Genomic DNA, 23,513 nt, shown 5'->3' on the forward strand with positions numbered 1-23,513 from the left:
TTTAGGATGCACTTAATTATGATGGTTAAGAAACCATTTCTTGAACATGTTAAAAGACAAGTAATATTAAGAGAAAACTAAGTTCTTCCACAGCAATCGTGGGGTCATTAAAAATATGTACATAAAAGTTATGAGAAAATCCTACCTGTATCTTTTTCAAGATATTTTAATTTAGCAGAAATCTGAGTCTGAGTTGTTCTGGGAAGTTGAAATCTTCCTAGGCTGAATCATGATTTTAAATAAAGATACTGGAGTTTGTTTTTAAGTATATGGAGACTGACAGTATTACATCACCATGCAGTTGAAGATGCTAGTTAACCAGACACAACTCCCCCCAAACGAGCCAAATGCTACATCCAACTGCACAAGTATTGAAAAAGATGCATCATGAGTCTGTTGGAGTTCATGTTTTAATTTATTCTGCAATTGCATTCAAAATATAAACCACAAATCTCTTAAGCACTGAACACAGTCAGTTAAAACCACTGTTAAGACAGATTGATTTATACTTTCTGAACATAGGTACAACTTGACTGGTTTCAATAGAACCATGGCTCTTTTTCCAGCAATGAACCTTATAGGTTTATTAATCACCAGTTCACACAGTCAAATAGTTCTCGTTATTTATGATTACTGAAGGAATTACACACTGTCATCACATTTTGGTCTATTAAAAGCATTATAAATTAATCAAATGTGAGATCAAGGCTTGTGCTGTTCCCAGAGTATCTGTCTGAGGTACTGTTCCACCTCCTAGCAGGCTGTGGTAGAGTACAAAACAAGCAGCACAATTACGCACAAGATTCAATGATGAAGGTTTTCAATGACAAACAAAAGCTAAACATGCAAATCATCTTATCATTAGCCATCCTTCCCATCCACACACACAGGAACTAGTTAAAGTGCCAAACTTTAAATAAACTGGTATATTGCCTAAGCCCCTGAAAAGAGTATTTATTTTTCCCCCCAGTTACTAGTCATATAAAAATAATTCTGATGCATTTATATATATGTACATGCTATTTCTCCAGCAAAAACTGGTATCTTGGGTGCCTCATTCAGAAGCTGCTTTCAGATGACACAGTCCTGTTCTAGTTTAGCTGAAACACTAAATTGAAGTAACAAATGTAGCCTGTGACCCTTCCCAACAAAAATATTGGCTAACCTCACAAATGTGCACAAATTCTGCTGTTGTGATGATGACAGCAATCTACACAAAATAATTTACTTTGTCTCAAACTACCTCCTAACAAGCTAAGTAACATGTTCCTGCACTTCTGTCCCTTCAGTTCTCTTCCTATTTGTACCACCTTGTTCCATCTAGGCTGTCCATTACCTTAGGAGGAAAGCAATGCAGTGATGTGGAAAGAAGTTCTTTTCTGATCAGTACTTGATTTCATGGCTTTCTTCGTTCTGAATGTACTCTGGTTAAAGAACAGCTCTGCCGCATGATCTAACACTCCTCTCAATCCCTAGCTATATAAAAAGAAAGAAAGTTTTGATTTTAAACAAATACAATACTATATGAAACTGGACACCTTTCTTACAGTTCAGTATTACTCCACAGATGAACTGTTTAGAATAATCAGTGTAGGGCTACCAACTATGCATTGCTTCAGCAGTGTAATCAGCATACCTTGTCAATTGTTGTGCTCCTAAACTAGAAATTTTTTTACTTGAATGAGTAATTTTTTTACAGGAATGAGAATCCCCAAGAAAATAAATCCTTAAGGTTTGCTAGCACCTTCCATAATTTCTCCCTATATGAAAACAGAAGAATTGTATTATGCTGACATAAAAACATCTAGCTCCTGTCTCTGCCTCTGTAATCTCTATTCTGTTATTAATTTTAATGTTCAGACTCATTGGCAGAAGCAATAGACTACTGGTGTTAAAACGTATGAAGCCAGCTGAATCAGTGCTAAAGGAACAAATTATAATGTACCACAATGCAAAATAGAAGGCCTGCTTTGCTTTCAGATATTTGCCCTTCATCACAAGATCTTTCCACCCCTAGGACTGTTATTGAAAACTAAAAAGGAAATAAAATAAAGGAAAATAAAAAGGAAACCTTCATGGAGAAAATGTATATAAAAACCACCTTCATACTTAAAATGCCAGTGATTTTCTTCTGTTTAAACGCAAGCCTTCTTTCTTTGGCTGCTCTGTGCTTCATCAGCCTATCTTCATTGAAAGTGTAAAAAGCCATTTCACTTAACACAAATAAGGCTTGATATTCTGGAGATGCTAGAGCCCTTATAATAGGTATTTACTACAAGGACCTTGTGATCTTTTCTGCAGTATCTAGTGCTCTGCAAACATCCTCTCATAAGAGTCTTGAGCTCCCTTCGACCTGCTTCTGTAACACTGATGTGGCTCTGTGAAGGTTTAATCTGTGCTCTTTATGGAGCAATGGAGTATTTTGCTCTTTATACATCTGTATCAAAACCCCTCAATCAGCCCAGAAGCTTTAAAAAAAGGAGACATCAATACGCACAGATTAGTGACTATACATGTAGTCTATGCATGGCTTCCTCTGTTATCATAGGATCATTTAAATTGGAGACGACCCTTAAGATTATTAAGCCAACCATCCACCTAACACCAAGGCAACTGCTAAACCATGTCCTTTAGTGCCAGGTCCACAAATTTCCTAAATACCTCCAGGAAGTGTGACTCCACCACTTCCCTCCTGGGCAGCCTGTTCCAATCCCTAACCACCTTTTCCATGAAGATGTTCTTCTTAATGTCCAATCCAAAACTCCCCTGGCACAACTTGAGGCCACTGTTTTGTGTCCTTGGATTGTATGTATACAATGGTCCCACAATATTATGGCTCTAGGGTACTTTCCCAAACTACTGTGCAGCTGCACTTACACTAGTAAAGCACAGAGACAATTACAATCTTACCTGAGCAAATGATGCATACCAACATTAAATTCTCAACGTAATGTTTTAGAGAATTCGGGTTCCTAGCAGCACAGACAGTAGGCTTTTGAAAGCCCCTCCTGTATAGCCATCAGCATCACTGTGAGACTGAATATCCTTAAAAATTTGATCTTCCACTATCCAGCGGCTCTGAGCAACTCTACAGCTTGTGCTTTGACCTTCAGTTCCTTGTGTTTTAAGATGCTCATTTCATTTATTGCAAAAATCAACAGAAAGCCCTAGTGCAGTGCAGTCTGTACTCTTGTGGTTAAACCAATGACTATGTCTGAAGCAAGTTAGTGGTACTGTCTGTACTTCTAGTAACTCCTGGTTTTTCAGTTTAGGAAGACAAAAATTAAGCTAGAGAACACAATTACATGCAAATTCAAGTAAAAAATCATTTAGGAGTGCAGAGTATTACAGAGGATCCACTGGATGTTTGCTCTTTTGACAATTATTTGCATGACTAAAACCCCACTATACTATGAAAAGACACGTGATGACTTAAATGAGCTTTGGATCAGCTGTAAAGACATTTCTTTATCTATGCACTGAGACTGTTACTTACAACAGTTATCAAGCTACAGTTACAATATCAAAGAAATGCCAGTAATGAATACTTATTTTGCTAACATGAGCAAATAACTTTCTTATGAACAGTACTGTTTAAAAATTTAGCTATGGACCATCTCAATAGTAAATCAAAGCAAATTTCTAAAACAGAAATTAAAGATGCACCTTTACAAACTACACAAACCAAAAACTTAAATATAAAAATATATATATATATTACAAAATTACATCTCCAATGAGATGCTGCCTGTACAGCAACCTGCACCCACAAAATCCTGAGTACTCTACTCTCAATAGTGTTGGTGAGAGCCGAGTTTGTATGCATTTTTCATGCCCACACTCATCTTGTGTTTAGATTCAGACTACTCCTCACACAGTTGCAGTGTGCTGAGCAAGAAACAAAATCTTGTGCTGTGAATTAGGAATGTATGCTAAGTTATCACATCAAAGTTGTTTGGATCCTTCTACATAAAGGTTCAGGAACCATTCAGGAACAATGTTACCTCTGAACTCAGTAGCTAACCTATGCTAAGCTAAACAATGTAATTTGATTGCAAGAAACGCATGGGCTTCTGAGTCACTTTTTGCCTATGTTTTCAGTGCCTTTTTGAGGTCAGAGTAGAAATTGGCCAGAGTACTAGCCATGGCAGTGTCTACTGCAGATTGTGGCAGCATCCCTCGCAGTTCTGTCTGAATGTAACCCGTCAAAAGACTGTGGTTAGGATAGTCTTTAAGAGGGACGCAGAACCAACCGCAAGGGTGATTGAATCCACGGACAAAATCAGGTCTCACCTCTCCATACTCAAGGCTAATACCTGTCAAGGAAAACAAAAAAGAAAAGGAAAATTAATTTCAGAGAGAGAAAAAATAAAAGTTTCTACCTGGGGAATTTAGTAGTAGTGACAGGAACACTTTAAGCTTTTGGATACTTGCATACCTGAAAGCTGCCTCCTTGTCATCCACACTCCTTCACAAATAAGCCGAGCTTAACAAGCAGAAATGGACAGTAAAGACATTCCTCCCACTTACTAGGAAGCTTTTTACTTCACTCAGTTTGCTGTATAAGCTGAGACAAACTACACAATTTGTCTCTACCACTCCCGTCCTACAGTTGGCATAAATGAGTCCTGTCACACATGAATGGCTAATGGGCAAAGCAATAACTTGTATACTTCTTTAAATCTGTAAAATCTCTAAAATACCTCTGAAATACTAATTGGAGACCATTTTATATCATTTTTGAATGTTTACTACAGAACTATACTTAATTTGAACCAAATCTTAAGGCAGACAGGTGCTGCAAAATAAGAATTGAGCAAAGGTAAGTGGTGCCTTACCACATGTTAGAAGACCATCTTCGTAGTTTGTGGTGTAAGAGAAGTCAACAAACTCCCTTGGTGCTATGATATTCCAGAGCTGGCCAGCAGTGGTGTAACGCATCACACAGCAGTTCTTGTTGAGTGACAGAACGAGGAGAGTAACAAAACAAAAATACCTTATTATAATGAATACAGGGATATTTAAGCTGGTAGGCAGCTAGCCTTTTCCAAAAAAGATGGTGCTATCTTTCAACTACATGCTGTCCAGAAAACTTCAGTGAGATCTTAACGGAAGTGTCATTTTTGGTCTAAAGGCTGGAAGTTCTTAAGAACTTGTAGTCTGCAACTGAGCACTGCAGAGGCTGAGGGTATCTGGCTCCTTTAAACCATCCTGATTAAAACAATAGAATTTTAAGTTATGTCTGGGAACTGAAAGCCATGTGGATTTTACATTCCCTTCCCACTACCTAGCAAGTCTGAAAAGATCATGAATAAACTGCAAGAAGCTGCACTCAGTACTAAGATCCTCTGTCAAGGGCTTTTAATCCACCAAGTGAACAAAACAGAATGCAAACAAGTCTTCCAAAAAGCCTTTCTTATGAGACACTTAAGTTTGTGTAAATACTAAGGAGCAATTAGCAAAAACACATTATCATATAAATCCTCCTGAAAAGCCAGAGCACGAAACAATGCATCTGTGTTTAAGCCAGATGCCTACAGGGTTTTAAAGTCATAGTGGATGTCCCCAGTAACCAAAACAAGGTTAACAACTTCTACATAACCAATTTCAAAAGTATTCCTCTTTATCATGTCTTGCCCTCCAGTACAAATTATTTTTGCGCTCAGCACAAAGCCCTGCCACACAGCTAAGAAAACCTTTTAGGAACAGGTTGTAGTTTCTGTAGAAGCACGAGTGGATTATTAATACCAACAACCTTATTTACTGTGGAATAGATGAAAGTGAGGAGAATGTAAAGCCTCTGATGTGTAGAATATTACACTATAACTCTTCTACATGTGAATTGTACCACAGCTCCCACATCTCAGCTGCAACCTTTCAGGTTTTATTCCTTTATGTTTTTTCATTCATGGAAAGCTGAATGTCAAGCTGCAGAAGAGGGCTGTGCAGCCAGAAAGCATCTTCTGAAGTTACCCACAGCATGTATTCATACTGTCCATGCAAATAAACATGCATTGAAGAAAACACAAGTAAAAATATCAGTACTAATTGGAACTACTGCTTTTCTGTGATGTTAGATTCACATACGTGCCTACACACATTTCCTTTAAAAATCTGTATGCAAGTCTTTACCTCCTCAAATGTTTCCATGATGTCCATCGTAGTCATTAAGCTGTCCCAGTGCAGCCTATAAGGTCCAGGGCGAATATGATCCACAATTCTGTTAGTAACATCTTCCACCACTCCTTGAGCTTTGTAGCTAGAGAAACATAAGTTTACATTTAAGTCAGAAATTCTCATTCAGTATTCCTTTAGTTTGCAACAATACACTGACTATAATGCCTTGGTATCTGGAATTATAGTCAGTGGATAATTGTATCAGAAAGACAGTACAGAAGAAGATCCCTGCGTGTATCCTTTTCTGCAATAGGCATAATTCTAGGAAGCTTTGTCCTTATGCTGCAATCTGTATTTCTTAAATTGCAACCTCTTTCCTCAAATAAAAATCATCATGTTTATTTCTCTAACAGCTTGTTATTTTGCTGCTCTTGCAATGGGAGCAAAGGAGGTCACCAGGGACAAGTAAAACTACAAGCGAATAGAAAAGAGAGCAGGTATACAATGAGAAAAACAGTCACAGTCCTCATAAAGTAGAGGTAACAGTAGTAGAACCAAGCTAACAAGAAACTACATTATGCCTTGGTGGCCTATTAGAGTACCAAATAATTTGGTGTAAGACTTTACAGAACGTTCATTATGTTAAGTAGATACTAGAAATGTTGATTACTTGAATTACTAGGTCTCATTCTCCTGAGAGGGAAAAAATGTTAATAACCACTATTTTCAAAACACTTCTTATTCATTAAGCTCTTCTTATTAATAGTAGGCAACCAGTCACACAACCCATTCATTTTTTCTCTTGCACATTTCACCCCTTTTCACTCATAGTTAGCTGACTGTGGCCAGCCTCAGTGTACACCAAGAATGCCAGTGCCTGGTGGCTGTTTGGAAATTTCAGTGTCCTTTTTTAAATTGGGTGTGTTCACAATCCTGGAGTCAGCTGCATATAGCAGCTGACTTTTTTGGCAGTGGTTTAACTCACACAACTTGGTGTTCATGCTACTGTGCTGGTGGCCCAGTACAGAGTCAGTAGACTTGTGGTACCTGGGGTTGTCAGTTCTAGCAGATTCACCAGGACTTGCAGTACCCCAAGCATATCAGTCCTTCATGTACTTTCAAACACTACCTTTACACAGCACTCTTCCTTTCTTCAAACTGCTGCTTTCTAATAACTATTTCTCCATTTAAACCTACCACTAACTACAGAACCCAATGACAGAAACTCACATGGGAATGGTCTTTATGTCACACATCTTGCCCACAACTACATGCTTGATGTTTTATTCTACCAGTTGCATAGTCACTAACAGTGTGCAAACACTGACTGGCTTGTCACTCAGTAATGCTGCAGACCTACTGAACCTGTATGTGATGTATATTTCTAAGAAGTTTGGACTTATGTTGTTGCCCACATCAGCCAGTGGGAGTTTTGTGGTGTCTGGACACCAAGAAAGCACAAATCATCAAAGCATAACACCCAAAATAAATGGTACAGGCCTTTAAATGACAACAAGGCACACCAGATGACCCACTTAGCTTCTCCTGTGAAGAATCAGAACCTTCATATCTGAACTCTATAAAGCACATCTGTGGAACCTTAAAAATTGATCTAGTCTGCAGGCAAACTTACAGGTATCCACTGAATTCCTCTGATGGTTTACGCCACACCGTTGCATCTTTCTGAAATAAAATGGAAGATATGATGTTACTTGCCACTTACATACCATTCTAAGATGTCGAGAAAATGCCTCAGTTTTTCTAATGAAAAGCAAAATACGCTATCATTAACTGTGGCTCACCCCAAAGTGCTCTCTTGTATATTTTCCTATAGAAAAGCAGACATCTTTCAGATGTCTTTGCTGGTAATCCTCCATTCTTTCAAAAAAATCAGTCAATTGCCTTTCTCTGTATCAAGTACTAGAAGTCTGAGCAGATAAACAGCTTTGCAGGCCAAGCCAATTTACTAGGAATACATACAGAATAACGGAAAGACATATTAGATACAGCTTTTCAATTAAAGGCAACTGGAAAACCACTATCCAGACAAGAAGACCATACAGTCTGTGCCTGCACTCCTGTAACACATGACCAAGCAGATGTGTACAGGAAGTGCTGACAATAGCATACAAGCAGGCTTAAATTACCCTTCCCTCCTATATGCCTGACTAGAAATGTCTTGCGAAGTGGTCTATTTGTTTTAGAGTATGCCAGATAAAATAAGGAAAATGGTAACCTCTGATTATTATCTAACTATAAAATGGAACCTACATACAAAATCTCTGAAATTCATCATTAAAGAAAATACTACTTACTTTTTGTTTGGGATCATGACTACATAAGCTCTAAGGCCTAAACATCCTAAACAACAGTAGCATAAGTACTGCATCCACAAGTACACAACAGTGGGATCGAGTCCACCCTCAGCACATTTGCTGATGACACCAGGCTGAGTGGTGCAGTCAACGCACGGGAGGAAAGGAAGTGATGTCATCCGGAGGGACCTGGACATGCTGAGAGGTGTGCCTGTGAGAACCTCATGAAATTCAACAAGGCCACATACGAGGCCCTGCAACTGGGTCAGGGCAATCCCAAGCACAAACACAGGCTGGACAGAGATTGAGAGCAGCCCTGAAGAGAAGGACATGGGGGTGCTGGTTGATGAGAAGCTCAACACGAGCCAGCAATGTGTGCTTGCAGCCCAGAAAGCCAACTGTGTCCAAGGCTGCACCCAAAGTAGTGTAGTCAGCTTGGTGATGGAGGTGATTGTCCCCCTCTGCCCTGCTCTCATGAGACCCCACTGGACCACCGCGTTCAGCTCTGGTGCACCCAGCACAAGAAGGACATGGATGTATTAGAACAAGTCCAGAGGAGGGCCATGAGGATAATCATAGTCCTATGAAGAGAAGTTGAAAAAGTTTGAATTGTTCAGCCTGGAGAAGGCTCTGGAGAGAACTTAGTGCCCTTTCAGTACCTTACTGGGTATGTAGCAGTAGGTAACGGCTTTAAACTAAAAGATTTATATTAGATATAAGGAAGAAATTCTTTATTCTGAGAGTGCTGAGAACAGGTTGCCCAGAGAAGCTGTGGAATCCCCATTCCTGGATCTGTTCATTGTCAGGCTGGAGGGGGCCTCTGGGACATCTAACGTAATGGAAGGTGTCCCTGCCCATAGCAGGAGAGGGGGACGCAAATTTCCTCCACTAGTCCCACCACACTGCCAAACTGAGATGTCAAAACACATTTCTACCTGCTGTGCAAGACAGGGGTAAAAAGTATTCCAACAGCCTACAGTTGATGCACCAAAGTCTATTTAGCTTAATGAAGCAGAACTCTGAGAAGCCAAGCAGCTCAACAGAAGGATATGGCAAACTGCTTTGGGAAAGCAGGAGCTGCATTCTCTCATTCTCTTCAAGGGAGGGGGGGGGGCCTTCTCATACCATGGAGGCTCTGATAAACAGTCACAGCTTGAAGGCAATGAAAACATATGAAGCAACATGAGGGAAGGAACAGACAGTGATCTCACATTTTATGAGGAAGACATTTGGAAGCTGAAGCATGTGTTCTTGAAGACTTTTTTCAAACGTAATTGATTCTATGATTATTGACAAAAAGAGATACCAAAAGCCAGCAGAGCCTAACTACAAGGCTGTGGCTGGTTAATTGGAAAGTACAAGTGAGCATATCACAGCACTGCTAGCGCTAGCAGCATTTCAAATTTTCACAGAATCATTCAGGTTGGAAAAGACCTTCAAGATCACCTGGTCCAACCACCCCCCTACCACCGATGTCACCCACTAAACATGTCCCTAAGCACCAGGTCCAGCCTGTCCTTGAACACCCCCAGGGATGGTGACTCCACCACCTCCCTGGGCAACCCATTCCAAAGCCTGACTGCTCCTTCTGAGCAGAAATGTCTCCTCATTTCCAACCTGAACCTCCCCTGGCACAACTTGAGGCCATTCCCTCTGGTCCCATCACTAATTACCTGTGAGAAGAGGCCGACCACCAACTCCCCACACCTCCCTTTTGCTTCAAGCCCCAGCCCCACACAGCTAGGACTGTGCGGGCCTTCCACATCAACAGCTACAAGCCATGACACACTACGTCCGGGAAAACCCCTCCTGCCATCCCAAGCTGCCCTGTCCATGCAGGTTCACTTCAGAGGGCCTCTCAGAACGCCCTGCGATAACAGCCAGATGCCTCACACCCGCGTCACACCCCGTCACACCCCTCCCTCTCTGTTGTTGCTCCCAGGGGGTGACCTGCAGCCGCCCACTCACCGTTTTCTTGGCGACCCGCCACTCGCTGTCCGCGATGCCGTGGTACTGCACCAGGGTGTTCCGCAGCTTCGTGGCCAGGGGCGCCGCGCTGGGCAGCGGCTCCATCTCGCTCCCCCGCGGAACCGCACACACACTCACACTCACACGGTCGCCAGCGGGGCCCGGAGCCGCTCCCCAGTCACGGAGGCCGATGCCGGGTCCCGGAGCCCCCCGCTCACCGCCGGCCGCCCCGCTCCGCCCCCCGAACGGCCGCCCAACCGCCGAGCAACGGCCGCCCAACGGCCGACGGCGGCAGCCAATGGGAGCGCGGCCGGCTCGCCGCTGCAGCCAATGGCGAAGCTGCCCGCCCTCGGGAGAGCGCGCGCGGCGGGCGGGCGGTGGGGCGGGGCGGGGCGGGGCGGGGCGGGGCGGGGCGGGGCCGGAGCGGTCCCCGCCCAAGCTCGCGGCCGCCCGGCATGGCGCGACGCGCCGGCGGCGTGTCGTCACGAGCTGGCGGCCGCAGGGCGCCTGCCCGTTGGCTGCCGCGGGGAGGGCGGGCGCTCTGATTGGCCGCGGGGAGCGGGGTTTTCCGTCAGGCTCCTGCCCGTCAGCGGGCGGGGTGGGGTTCTGTAGCGTCAGAGTGCGCACGGGGGGAAATGACGCTTTTTTCTTTGAAAATGACGATTTTGGGTTAACACTATATTTATAGAATCACAGAACCATTAATGTTGGAAAAGCCCTCCAAGGTCATCTGCTCCAACCACCCTCCTGCCACCAGTGTCACCCCCTACACCGTGTCCCCAAGCACCACGTCCAGCCTCTCCTTGAGCACCCCCAGGGACGGTGACTCCGCCACCTCCCTGGGCAGCCCGTCCCAGTGCCTGGCTGCTCTTCCTGAGAGGAAACGTCACCTCATTTCCAACCTGACCCTCCCCTGGCACAACTTGAGGCCATTCCCTCTAGTCCTATCACTAGTAACCTGCGAGAAGAGGCTGACCCCCAGCTCCCCACACCTTCCTTTCAGGCAGTTGCAGAGAGCAATGAGGTCTCCCCTGAGCCTCCTCTTCCCCAGCCCAAACACCCCCAGTTCCCTCAGCCACTCTTCACAGGCCTTGTGCTCCAGGCCCCTCACCGGCTTCGTCACCCTTCTCTGGACACCCTCCAGCACCTAGATGTCCTTCTTGTAGTGAGGGGCCCAAAGCTGAACACAGCACTCGAGGTGCGGCCTCACCAGAGCAGAGTACAGGGGGACAACGTGGTGGTTTTACCATGCTGAGCAGCTGAACTCCACCACAACTGCTCTCTCACTCACCCTCCTTAGAAGAGGAGGGAAAGAAGTAAAGCAAAGAACAACTCGCAGGTTAAGATAAGGATAATTTAATTAAAGGGAAAAATAACTATTAAGGAAGGATTATTATTAATTAAACAATTTAACTAAAGGGAAAAAAAAAAACTGGAAAGGGGACAAGCAAGGGGAAAGGGGAAAAAAACAAAAAAACAAAACAAAAAAAAAAAAAAAAAAAAAAAAACAAGTAAAGGCCGTGTGGCAGTGCAGAGGAAAGAAATTACTCTGTACTTCCCACAAATGAGTGATGATTGACCACGTCCTTGAAGTAGGACCTCAATGCATGTAGCCGGTGTTCGGCAGGACCAACGTTTTCACAACGAGAGCCCACCCCACCCCAATTCTTCCTGTTTCCACCTTTTATTGCTGGGTGTGACACCATATGGTATGGAATATCCCTTTGGCTGGTTTAGGTCAGCTGCCCTAGTGATGTTTCTTTTCTCACTTTTTGCCCACCCCCTAGGAGGGTTAGAGAGAGGCCCAATGCTGTGCCAGCACTGCTCAGCAGCAGACACAACACTGGTGTGATACCACTGCTGTTCCAGCTACAAGTGCAGAGCACAGCACTGTACGGGCTGCTGCAGGGAAAGTTAACATCCCAGCCAGACCCAGTACAGACGATCACCTCCATGCTCCTGCTGGCTGCACTGAATCCTGCTGGCCCCAACACCCACCCCTGGGGAACACCACCGATGACTGGTTGCCAGCTGGATTTCACTCCGTTTACCACCACTCTCTGGGCCCAGCCATCCAGCCAGTTTTTAAGCCAGCACAGAGTGTACCTGTCCAAGCCATGGGCTGCCAGCTTCTCCAGGAGAATTGTGTGGGAGACCTTGTCATAGGTCTTGCTGAAGTCCAAGCAGACTACATCAACAGGCTTTCCCCCATCCACCAGGCAGGTCACCCGCTCATAGAAGGAGAAGAGGCTGTTCAGGCAGGACTTGCCTTTCATGAACCCATGCTGGCTGGGCCTGATCACCTGGTTGTCCCACATACATTGCGTGATTGCATTCAAGATGAGCTGTTCCATCACATTCCCTGGCACTGAGGTCAGGCTGACAGGCCTGTAGTTCCCCAGGTCTTCCTTACGGCCCTTCTTATAGATGGGCGTCACATTAGCCAGTCTCCAGTTATCTGGGGTCTCTCCAGGTGACAAAGACCAATGATAGATGATGGAAAGCAGACAGGCAATCACATCTGCCAACTCCTTCAGCACCCTCAGGTGCATGCCATCAGGTCCCATAGATCTGAGGGTGTCCAGCTTGCCTAAATAACGTCTATCCTCTTAAACCAGGGGAAAGTCTTCCTCTCTCCAGGTTTTCTCTCTTTTTTCCAAGCTTGGTAGTACTTGGGGACTAGCCTTAGCAGTGAAGACTGAAGCAAAGAAGGCATTCAGTAACTTTGCCTTCACTGTATCTGTCATCACTAAGGCACCCACCTCATTTAACAGCACACCCACATTTTCCTTAGACTTCTTTATGCTGATGATGTATTTGAAGAAGCCCTTCGTGTTAGCCTTGATGTCTCTTGCTAAATTTAATTCTACAGGGCCTTGGCCTTCCTTCATGTATCCTTGCATTCTCTGACAATGTCCCTATATTCCACCTAAGTGGTCTGCCCCTTCTTGCACATTATCTATGCTTTTTTTTTTTTTTTTTTTTTTTTTTTTTTTTTTTTTTCTGTTTACGTTTTCCCAAGAGCTTTTTACCCATCTGTTCTAGTTAGATTCTGGGGGTTGAAGCTGATTGGTTCAGCCCAGCAAGGATCAGACAAGAACTATATATATATCTAAAGCAAATGAGCTATTTGGGGATGTCAGATTCACTCACACACACACTCACACTTAAGCAGCGATAGAAAGACAAAGAATTTGTCACTGAGTTAGCTTGTTAACATACCGACCCAAAGAGCGTGATGTTTTTCCCAGTCATTGATGTCGTAGGTACTTAGCCAGGTCATGGTGGGCATCCTGCTGGTTCAGTAGGTATCAATGTCTTGCAGCCATCCCCGCGGAGGCAATGTTGACCTCAGTTGATGTTCCTGCCTCACCGACGCAGAGCAACTTTCTCTGTTTATAGGTTTTGCCCCTGCATGCTCCCAAGCATAGGGTAGCACACAAGTGGCAGCCCCAGCCTCAGGGGAGCACTGGGCAGTCCTCTATAGGCTTCTGTGATCGTGTACAGCTGTGTGGCCAGCCTGTCCTGTGCAGATGGCAGCATTGTCTCATACCAGATGACTTGTGGCCTGGTGCCATATTGCTGAACAAGCAATGTGTATCATTGCAAGGCCAGAGTTCCGCCTAGCTACTCTTACAACAAGGCAACACAATTCATGTGTTCCTGTTTCACATTGGACAACCTAACAGTTTTTATTCCTAACATGCCATCCATGCAGGTCTCCTGCCCACCTTGCTTGACTTCTTTCTCATAGGGGTGCACCAATCTTGAGCTTGGAGGACATGAAAATACCTGAAAAATCAAATTTCTCCTGCAAAATGCACAGCCCCATGAAGCCAATCAGTTGTCCTAGGATAGCTGATAGTTCATCCTAGAAATAGTACTTTATGGAGAAGTATGAGACTAACTACTGCTACTTAATTTCAGCTGAACTGTGCCTAGCAATGGGCTTGACTGCTGAAGGTGTTCCTTTGTGAAATGCACATAACTCATAGTAAGAATATTTGTGGATTGTTTTCAAATAAAAGAAAATGCATACATCTAACCTTCACATCTTGGAGGTGCAGGGAAGGTAAAAAAATAGATGAAGTTTGCCAAAGATTATGGACCAAATTCTGCTTTTGTAGCAAAGAGGATAGAGCCACTAATATTTAATGTGCTTACTCCTATCTGACACTCAGTGGGCTGCTTCCAAACCAAACCAGGGCTGAAGTAGTTTACCGGATCAAGCCTGAATGTCAGCTGCTGGTGGACAAAGAGCAGTAGGCACATGGCTGCCTCATTAACGTTAACCAATGTATTTTTTCTTAAATGTAAATGTCTCCAGACACACTAGCGGACTAGTGCCCTTTTAAGAAGAAAGCTAATGGGCTGCCCTTACTAACAGATTTGAAAAAGTAGATTATTTTTTTTTTCTGTAATTTTCTGCTTAATTAGGGTCTTTCTGCCAAGTGCAAGCATCGACTAAGACTTGCACACTTAAAGGTGTAATTCGCATACAGAATTGACGTACAGGAGTCTGGAGATAATAATAAACAGATAAAAATAATAAATAAATAAAAATAATAAATAAATAAAAATTAGATAATAATAAATAAATAATAAACGCTGTCTTCTGCTGGGCACCTGCATTCCCTTTGACTGGTGAGTGGGCAAAAGCAGTTATACAAAATTCTGAGGAGGAAAATGTAACTAAAAGTAATATTGCTTAACACTTTCAGGGTGGGTGTGGAGGGGGATGGGGAAGGAAGAGGGGAGAGAGGGAAGCAGTACTTCCTTACCAAACTACTAAACTCCTTATTTTCTGGTGAATAGACTACAATATATCAGTGCAGGGTACCAAAGGTTCTCCCAATGACTACCACCAAAGTAGTTTAATATATTCACTCTGAGCCCAAGCCTTTTTTAATGGTTATGTAGTCATGAGAAGTAACTGCAATGCCCATGCCAATACATGCTTTTTTTTTGGTACAATTTTATCTGAAACATCACTGATTTTTTTTTTTTTTTTTTTTTTTTTTTTTTTTTTTTTTTTGTGTTCAGATACTTCTGTAGGGTATTAAAGAATATTATGTTGATCAATTCATGTGTTCCTAGACAAGTGCTCAGTTTGTTCATGAACATCATGTTTTCCATTATTCTCATCTGGCTGCTCAGTTTCCCTGAGCTGGATATTGTGCTCAGAGTTACTAGAGCATTAGACGTGAATTTACAAATACTTATTAGTGCAAAGTGATCTCATTAATTTCAGGCAATGGAAGGTATTTAAAACTGCAGGCATGATTCAGAACCTTGTTGATTTTTTCTGACATTCTGCTCTTAAGTGTGAAAAGCAGAAAACATTCCACACCTGTCAAAGTTCTGCACTTCTGGGACTTTTGCACAGCCACCAGCTTTCATGGTAAGACTTAAACCTTTTTAGACCCCGACCTTCAGCCATGCACAACACACATAGGTTCTGTAGCCCTTCAAAACTACAGATACCTGTGTATCAGGCAGAATCATGGCAGAAGGGCTGAGGTTGATGTGGACCTGCAGAGGCCATCTGGTCCAAGGCCCTGCCCAAGCAGAGACACAGAGCAGGTTGTGCAGGACCATGTCCAGATGGCTTTGGAATACATCCTAGGAGTGAGACTCCACAGTTTCTCTGGCAACCTGTGTCAGTGCTCCATCACCAGCACAACAAATAATTACTTCCCAATGCTTAGGGGGAATAGTTTGTGTCTACGTGTAACTACAACACATTCTGTTTTTCTTGAAACAAACTAACAACTAATCCAAAATGTTTGGAAACTTTTGGAAACCCAAAAGTTTCTAAATAACAGACTGGAAGAATGGCGTTGCCCTAAGCCTCTGCTGATGTTTCTAGTCAGGCTAGCACAGTATTTCATCCCGCAGGAACACTGATGTCCAGCTCATTTGGAACATCAGCCAGAGAAATATTGACTCCTAAGAGTTTATGTTAAAAAGACACAAATGTTATCCAAGCACTAAATGTCACACAAGCCACTAAATGCAACTGACCAGAGGTCCATGTTAGGAGGCTCTCTCTAATCCAGGATGGAGAAAAGTTGGTGGTTTTTTTTTTGTTTGTTTGTTTGTTTGTTTTCCATAGAAACATTTGAAAGTATGAAGAAAACAAAGAACTTGTTTTGTGCTATTAGGCACTTCAGTCAGTGGAGCTGTTCTGAATTGCTTGCCAGATAATGATTCCTGCAATATTATTAAAAAATAAGCCTCAACAAAAGACCTCTGTAGAAAACGTCTGATATTCTTCACATATGACCTTCAAACAGTTATTTTAATTCTTCTTTGTCTGGATTCAGGTAAGTGCACTATGTGCTGCTTTTCCGTCAGAGTGATGGAAAGCAAGAATTTGTGTATTTTGTGCTGGACCATATTTACCTGTAGAAGTGGAATTTCTTTTTTTTTTTTTTTCCTAATATCAGCTGTATTAAATCAGCTGTGTTGAGTTAGCTGTCTTGACCATTCTTTGTAAATGCAAAACCCAAAAGGCTTTAGCACTAGTGTATTCACAAATGCAACTCCCCAGGTGGGCAGAAGCCTAGCTAGAAGTCTTCCTTGTTTCATTGGTGTAGTACTGATAGCATTTGTCTCTGCTCTATAGTAAGCCAGACTGGAACTTGTCTCACTTCTCACATTATCAGTTTAAAGTGTGCATAGTTAAGTAAGAAATATGAATCCATTAAAACAGTCACTGACTTTGCCAGACCTGAGTCAAAGGCAAGTCTCTGGATGACAGAATGGCCCATCATCTAACTCCATGGGCTATCTGGGCTATTACACAAAATGTCTTTTTGTTGGATCAAATTGTCTGAGAAATCCATTGAATTTATGGTCCATGCAGCTGCAAGTCATAATGCTGTAAGGTGGTGCAGGGTGGGGTAGTGGTGGTGGAGCACGGCTTAGACCAAATAATATTTAAAAAAAAAAAAAAGAAAAAGAAAAAAAAAAAAAGCTCTCTTCACAAAATATCCATTGTAACTTTTTAAAAGAAATGTGCTTTGTGGTTAAGCCACAAGATGGCAGGAAAGCAAAATAAATATTTTGTTGCTGAGGCAGCTGCACTTGAAAGAACTGTCTGAAAACAAGCACAGTAGAGAAAAGGGCTAATTTTCCTTATTAAATTGTAGATAGAGCCTTATAAAATTTTGGAATCTGTTAGATATTCCTTTAGTTAACCTCATCTAACTGTGACTTGTGCTATACTGTAGTATAGTGACTTTTTCTTACTTGCCGTTAGTGGGTCAGGACAAATACTGGCTATTATTTTGCTAGACACAGCAAGTAAACAAGCTAGACATGAATATTTCCTTTTTGGATCCCACTGGAATATGGCACGTATGAAAACAAACTGCAGAATAATGTGTCTTTATATCTGGAAGAAGAACCATGATTTTCCTGAATGATTTGGTTTATATATTTTATTAGTATACACTCCACCTCTGCCCTTGGAAAAAAAAAAAAAAATCAACATTCACATTATTCACAAAGTTGACAGTAAAACCAGTTAGGAGATTCAAATGCTGACTCCATTCAGAAGATATCCTGAGCTGAAGAATAAAAGGTGGAAGTATCATGCAATCTCCTTTTTTTTTTTTTTTTCTTCATCTGCTTGCATCATCTGATATTAAGAAACTAATGTAATCTTTTCTACAAGATTTCCAATGAATGAATTCTGTTGCTCTCATGCCTAGCCCTTTCAGTGCAATCTGAACAGGTCAGTTTTTATCCCACCTCCACTTTCAAAAGCAATGGTCACACTTCATCATTAGAGTGGTGTAAGTGGCAGTAGTGTTCTGTACACACTTAGAGTGTGTAGCAGTAGCATCAGTAATAGTGATAGAGAATCTGGAATCATGAGGTTGGAAAAGGCCTTCAGGATCGTAAAGTCCAACCACTAACCTAACCTACCAAGTTACTAAACCATGTCCCTTAGTGCCACCTCCACACACCTCTTGAATACCTTCAGGGACGGGGGCTTCACTGCTTCCCTGGGCAGCCCATTTGAAGGCTTGACCAGCCTCTCCGTGAAGGAATTCTTCCTAATATCCAATCTAAACCTCTCCTGGAGCAACTTGAGGCCTCACGTCCTGTCACTTGTCACCTCGGACAAGAGACCAACACTGTCCTTGTTGCCACCTCAGGTAGCTGTAGAGAGCAATGAGGCCTCCTCCATAAGAAGCAACCCCAGTTCCCTCAGCCACTCCTGATAAGTCTTGTTCTCTAGTCCCTTCATCCGCTTTGTTGGTTTTCTCTGCACACACTGGAGCACCTCGATGTCCTTCTTGTAGTGAGGGGCCCAAAGCTAATTACAGTACTCGAGCTGCAGTCTCACCAGTGCCAGGTACAGATGGACAATCACTTCCCTAGTCCTGCTGGCCACGCTATTTCTGATGCCATTGGCTTTCTTGGCCATCTGGGCACACGGCTGGTTCATGTCCAGGTATGTAGCATGTGTATAGGTGAAGTCTTACAATCAGTCATCAATTGTTTGAATAGTCCTGGCCCACAAGTCCTTCAAAATCCTACATAGTGTTGTCTACAACCCAGAGAAGACAGTCTGGCGCAGCAGTTACTAATGTTCAGGGGTTCTTGAGATTTCTCCCAAATGCAGCAAACTCAGTAAAAGATCCAAATCCAACTACACACATGGTTTTAATCTTTCTTGCCTTATCTCTTGATACAGTGGCCACTCCATGATTTACTGTATTAGGGATCCTCCAAGCCTGTTCTGAAATGCCAGATAGCTTTCTGAATTTGATAAAAATATTTTTTCCCTCAAGAGAAAACCCAATCATGTAATCTTAGTGAACCAGGAAGCCCCTCACTTATAAAGTCTGAGTAAATAGTATTTCTTATCTCCAAAATGTTTTGAACATATTTCGGATAGGCTTCAATTACATATTCAAGGATTATCTTTGGCTTTGTCTCTTCTTTTCCTTTGTGTCTTTAATCTGCTCTTTCTTGCTGCCTTCCCAGCTCTTCGCCTTCCAACAGGAACACCTTTTGTATCTAGGACAGACGGCCTCGGTAATATGCCAATGGCAAAGAGAGTTCTCGACTGAGCCTGTCAAGAAGTGCACCATTCTGCAGGTGCAATGTCTGTGTCTTGGCCACGGAACAAAAGCACAGATAATGTGCTGAAGAAATTTATCACACACAGGAAATGAGTAGTGTTTTGTGGGTTCACAGCCTAATTATGTAATTACGGTCAGTCTGTGCTTACTTGGTTGCCCTGGTAATAAAAGGATAAAAGCATAACCTGAAAAAAAAATAATAACTAAAAATCTTCACTATTATCATTAACACAAATTTTGGAATGTAAGACACTTGTTTGTAAGAACTACTGGTCCCACATTTTCTTGTTACATAAATAATATAATAGAAAGAATATACCAGTTTGGAGCTGCACCTAAAGCTGTTTTGTTACCTTCCAGTCTCAGGATGATATTCTAAAGTAATCTTAATTGAAAACAGTCACTTCATTGTGTTTTCTACGAATTGCCAATGATTATAGTGATGTGCGTGAGTAATATCAGCAAGGAGTAACTTGTGGACATGTGCCTGTTCTAACTCATTATCTCTGTCCTGTTGAGGAATTCCTGATTTGGTGCAGATAGAAGTTTAATAACGAAGAGCAGAAGTGACTTCTTTATGTTAATCTCAAAATCCACCAGGACTGAAGCAAGTGTTCCTTGAGAAGAAAGACATATTACTCAGGTCCCACTCAGGAAGTACAATTCAGATTTAAAAAAAGTAAATCTTTTATCAGACCAATACGAAAACAAAAATAGAAAGCTGAGTTTATGTTTCTTCAAAGGGCAGATGTTGAACCGAAGACAGGATTCTGCACTAAAATATTAAGATGCTTTGTTGATAGAACTTGTCTAGGAGAACTCACAGCAACAACTAACCCTCCTTGTTTGTAAGGCTAATGCTTTCTTCTAGAAATGTGTTAAGCTGAAAGTTTTCATAATATACCTTTCCTAGAAATTTGTTACACTGAAAGCTTCTTGGAACTATCCATCAATTTCCAACTGTAGTGTTATTTTGGGAACCCATTTTGTTATGATTTTTGCAATTACGTTGTTAAAATCTTAGTCTCTGCCACATTTCCTTTTTTTCTCCCACCACCCCAAGAAAGGGAACAGGTTTAAAGGAGCCAGTTTTTGCAGCACTGCAGTCCCAGAGTCCGATATGCATTTACTTGTAGTGGTCTCATACCGGTAGCCATGCTCACTGTCTGCCCATTTGTTCTGCCTACAGTTTGAGCTGCAGTAGGTTTAAGGAAATCATGGGTCAGGCAGTAAAGAGGAACTAATGGCTGACAACGGCAGAACTGGAAGCCCTTTTCCCGCTACACTTACTTCTACAATGGGTGTATTCTTTTACAAGGAAGTTTGAATATGCTGTTTTTGCAGATGCTTTTATGATTTTAACTTTGTTTGTGTGCAGGACTAATATCGTCATAAAGATTATATGAACATATGTTTTATATGGTTATTGTCAAGACAAAACATGAGTTCTTGTGACTCCTAGGATTTTCAGGCTAGACTGAAATGCTTGTTTTCAGCAATTTCTTTCTGTATAGTATATGTTCTGAAAAATTTAATTCTCTTAAATTTCCACAAATGGATTACTATTATGTGTTACTATATGTATAAATGGATTATTTTTTTTCCCTAGAGTTTTTAGTCATAATTTGTCAGTGTGTCTGTAGCTTTCATTCTGTCGTTTTTCTCCTTTAAGCAAGAACACTCCCTATGTCTTATTTTTTCTTACAAATATAGCCACCTTATCTTTGTAAAATGTAAACTACTTACAGCACATGCAGGCTAAGAACTTACAGCTCTAAGATTTTAAAGCATGTATCGTATCTTTTCAGTTAAGTAGGATACATTTATCTAGGATGTCTGAGTAATTTCCTTTGTGAAAATGTCATTAGCAGTTGAAAATAAGCAAACCTTTTTGACTAATGAACATGATGTAATTGTTTTAACACACATTCTGTCCTAATCAGCTAATGATATGGACTTAATAAATGCCTCAGTTTTCTCAGTCTGTCCAAAACACACTTGACATCATGGATTTTATCTTCATCCTGGTTATATTTTACATATGTAATATTGGAAGTATTAAGTAAGTAAACTAATAGAGCAACGTAGTGCTGCTTCAGATTTACAGGTGGATACAAGAGACGTAAACCATTTTTTCAGATAAGATTATGGCAGGAGACTAAACCTGATTATTTTAAAAGCATCCTTCAGTTCTGTGACTTGCTTTCTGAGATTTGGTGCAACCCTGTGGCATAGTCCAAATAAATAGTTCTTTCTCTGTGTCAGGGTGTCAGGTTTGTCTTTTCAGGTGATTGTTATTAAAATATATCTCAGGGTTCAATATTACATGAGAATAACAGCATGTGGGAAGAAATTCAGAACATATTCTGAAACTTACTGGAGACAACTACATTGTTTTTTTTTGTTTTGTTTTGTTTTGTTTTTGTTTTTTGGTCTCTCTCTCTCTCTCTTTTTTTTTTTTATATATATATATATATGGGGAGAGTCCTTGAGGCAGCCTCAGATGAGATAAAAATGTCTAGCAGAACATTTTTAGGAAATGATTCATTTCCAGAAGGAAAAGCACTTCTTTTCTCAGATGGGATCCTGAAAGATCACTTTGGGGGCAGGGAATGGAAGGGACAGGACACAGACTAAAACTCAGCAAGTTGCTAGAGCACTCTGCTAAGATATAGGCAAGAAAGTATGAGTAAAATCTGTGCAAATTACCAGGTTTCCATGGAGGCAAAAAGCAAGGTTATTGCTCAAGGAAAGCGTGTGTGTAAGCAACAAGAAGTAGAAGGTAATTCAATGATTTGTGTAGTATCGTTCAGACAATTAAAAGCTTCCAATTCTTCAGTAACAAAGGCAGTGTGATAGAGGTCAGGGAGAGTCTGTGTACAGCCCAGAAATCATAAAACCTCAAGTGGCTTCAGTCACATTGATTTTCTGTGTGTACAGCAAGGTAGAGATTGAATAAGGCTCTACTCAGAGTTTAAGGAGTTTTAATATATTTGAAGGATGCTATGACACATGCTTTCATGCACTTCTCTAGAAGTAAGAGGCTCAAACTCTATCAAGAGAGCAACATTCTTCAAAGGAACAGTACATTAAAACTGTAAAACATTAAAAGATACGCTGGAAGGCCAAAGTGGTCTCTTCTTTTTCTAAGAGGTCTGGAAAATTAACTGTGTGTTAATGGGAATTTTCTATAGTTAATCTCTCTGCTCTGTTTCTGTGACAGAAAAATGTTGGACAGATAGTCCAGAGAGAAGCATTTTGCATTAGTTTGCTTCTCATTTAATTCTTCTTGTGGCAAGAAGATGTAGGTGGATCCATTGACTTGTAGTATACTATACATATTACATGTGGATACATATACTATATGTAGTAAATCTTGTCATTGGCCCAGTGGTCAAGCAACATATACCTCAGTAGCTTCATCTTTATACATCACAGAATTTTAAAACTTGTCCACACAAATTTCTGTACATGCACATTTTAGGTGTTTAAGTGTTTCATACTCTTGTACATTTTCTCTCCTTGAATATTCCATCTTCTATATTTGGAATAGTACTGGGATACTTTGGAACAGTAATTTTATGTGCTTACTACCACTTGGCACAGCTTTTGGGTGGTGCTAAATAGTTTGAAATAATAGCTGTGTTTTAAATTGTCTGTAGTTATAGCAGTGAAGTGATTGCTAAGTAGACAAGATAGTCATAACGCTTGTGTTTTTAGCTCATGTGAACAATAGCACAGTTCAGGGTTCTAAACAAGCAGACAATCAAAACATCTTTCCCAGGAACCAACAGCAAAAATATTTCTTGTTAAAGTGTGTAACTTGTCACAAGTCTTAGAAATCCATTACAAAGAAAGTATATGTTATCTGTACCTAGGCAATTTTAACTTTTGTAAACAAGTAAGTTAAAATTAATCAACAGCATGACAAAAGCCTCTGCTGAAGTGTGACTGAATTCTTGTTCTGTTTTCTAGAGATATGATTTTGAATTCTGGAAAGTCTTACTAATGC

General features: G+C 41.5%; 1 protein-coding gene across 2 annotated transcripts; it reads right to left on the minus strand.

Moving 5' to 3' along the window:
- Positions 1-392: 392 nt before the first annotated feature.
- On the minus strand, positions 393-10,629 carry STARD4 (StAR related lipid transfer domain containing 4). 2 transcript variants are annotated; one of them, XM_084504345.1, is made up of 6 exons: positions 10,401-10,629; positions 7,751-7,800; positions 6,133-6,259; positions 4,839-4,953; positions 4,294-4,316; positions 393-1,476 (listed from the first exon to the last, which is right to left on the minus strand). In XM_084504345.1, exons 1-6 carry the CDS (start codon positions 10,503-10,505, stop codon positions 1,429-1,431), a joined length of 468 nt encoding a protein of 155 aa, XP_084360471.1. In that variant the 5' UTR covers positions 10,506-10,629; the 3' UTR covers positions 393-1,428. The 2 variants fall into 2 exon arrangements, with proteins under 2 accessions (XP_084360471.1, XP_084360470.1); XM_084504344.1 differs by having other exon boundaries at positions 393-4,316.
- Between the last annotated feature and the right edge of the window lie 12,884 nt (positions 10,630-23,513).

Source organism: Aythya ferina (assembly GCF_964211825.1).
Source record: "Aythya ferina genome assembly, chromosome: Z".
NCBI classification, from domain to species: domain Eukaryota; kingdom Metazoa; phylum Chordata; class Aves; order Anseriformes; family Anatidae; genus Aythya; species Aythya ferina.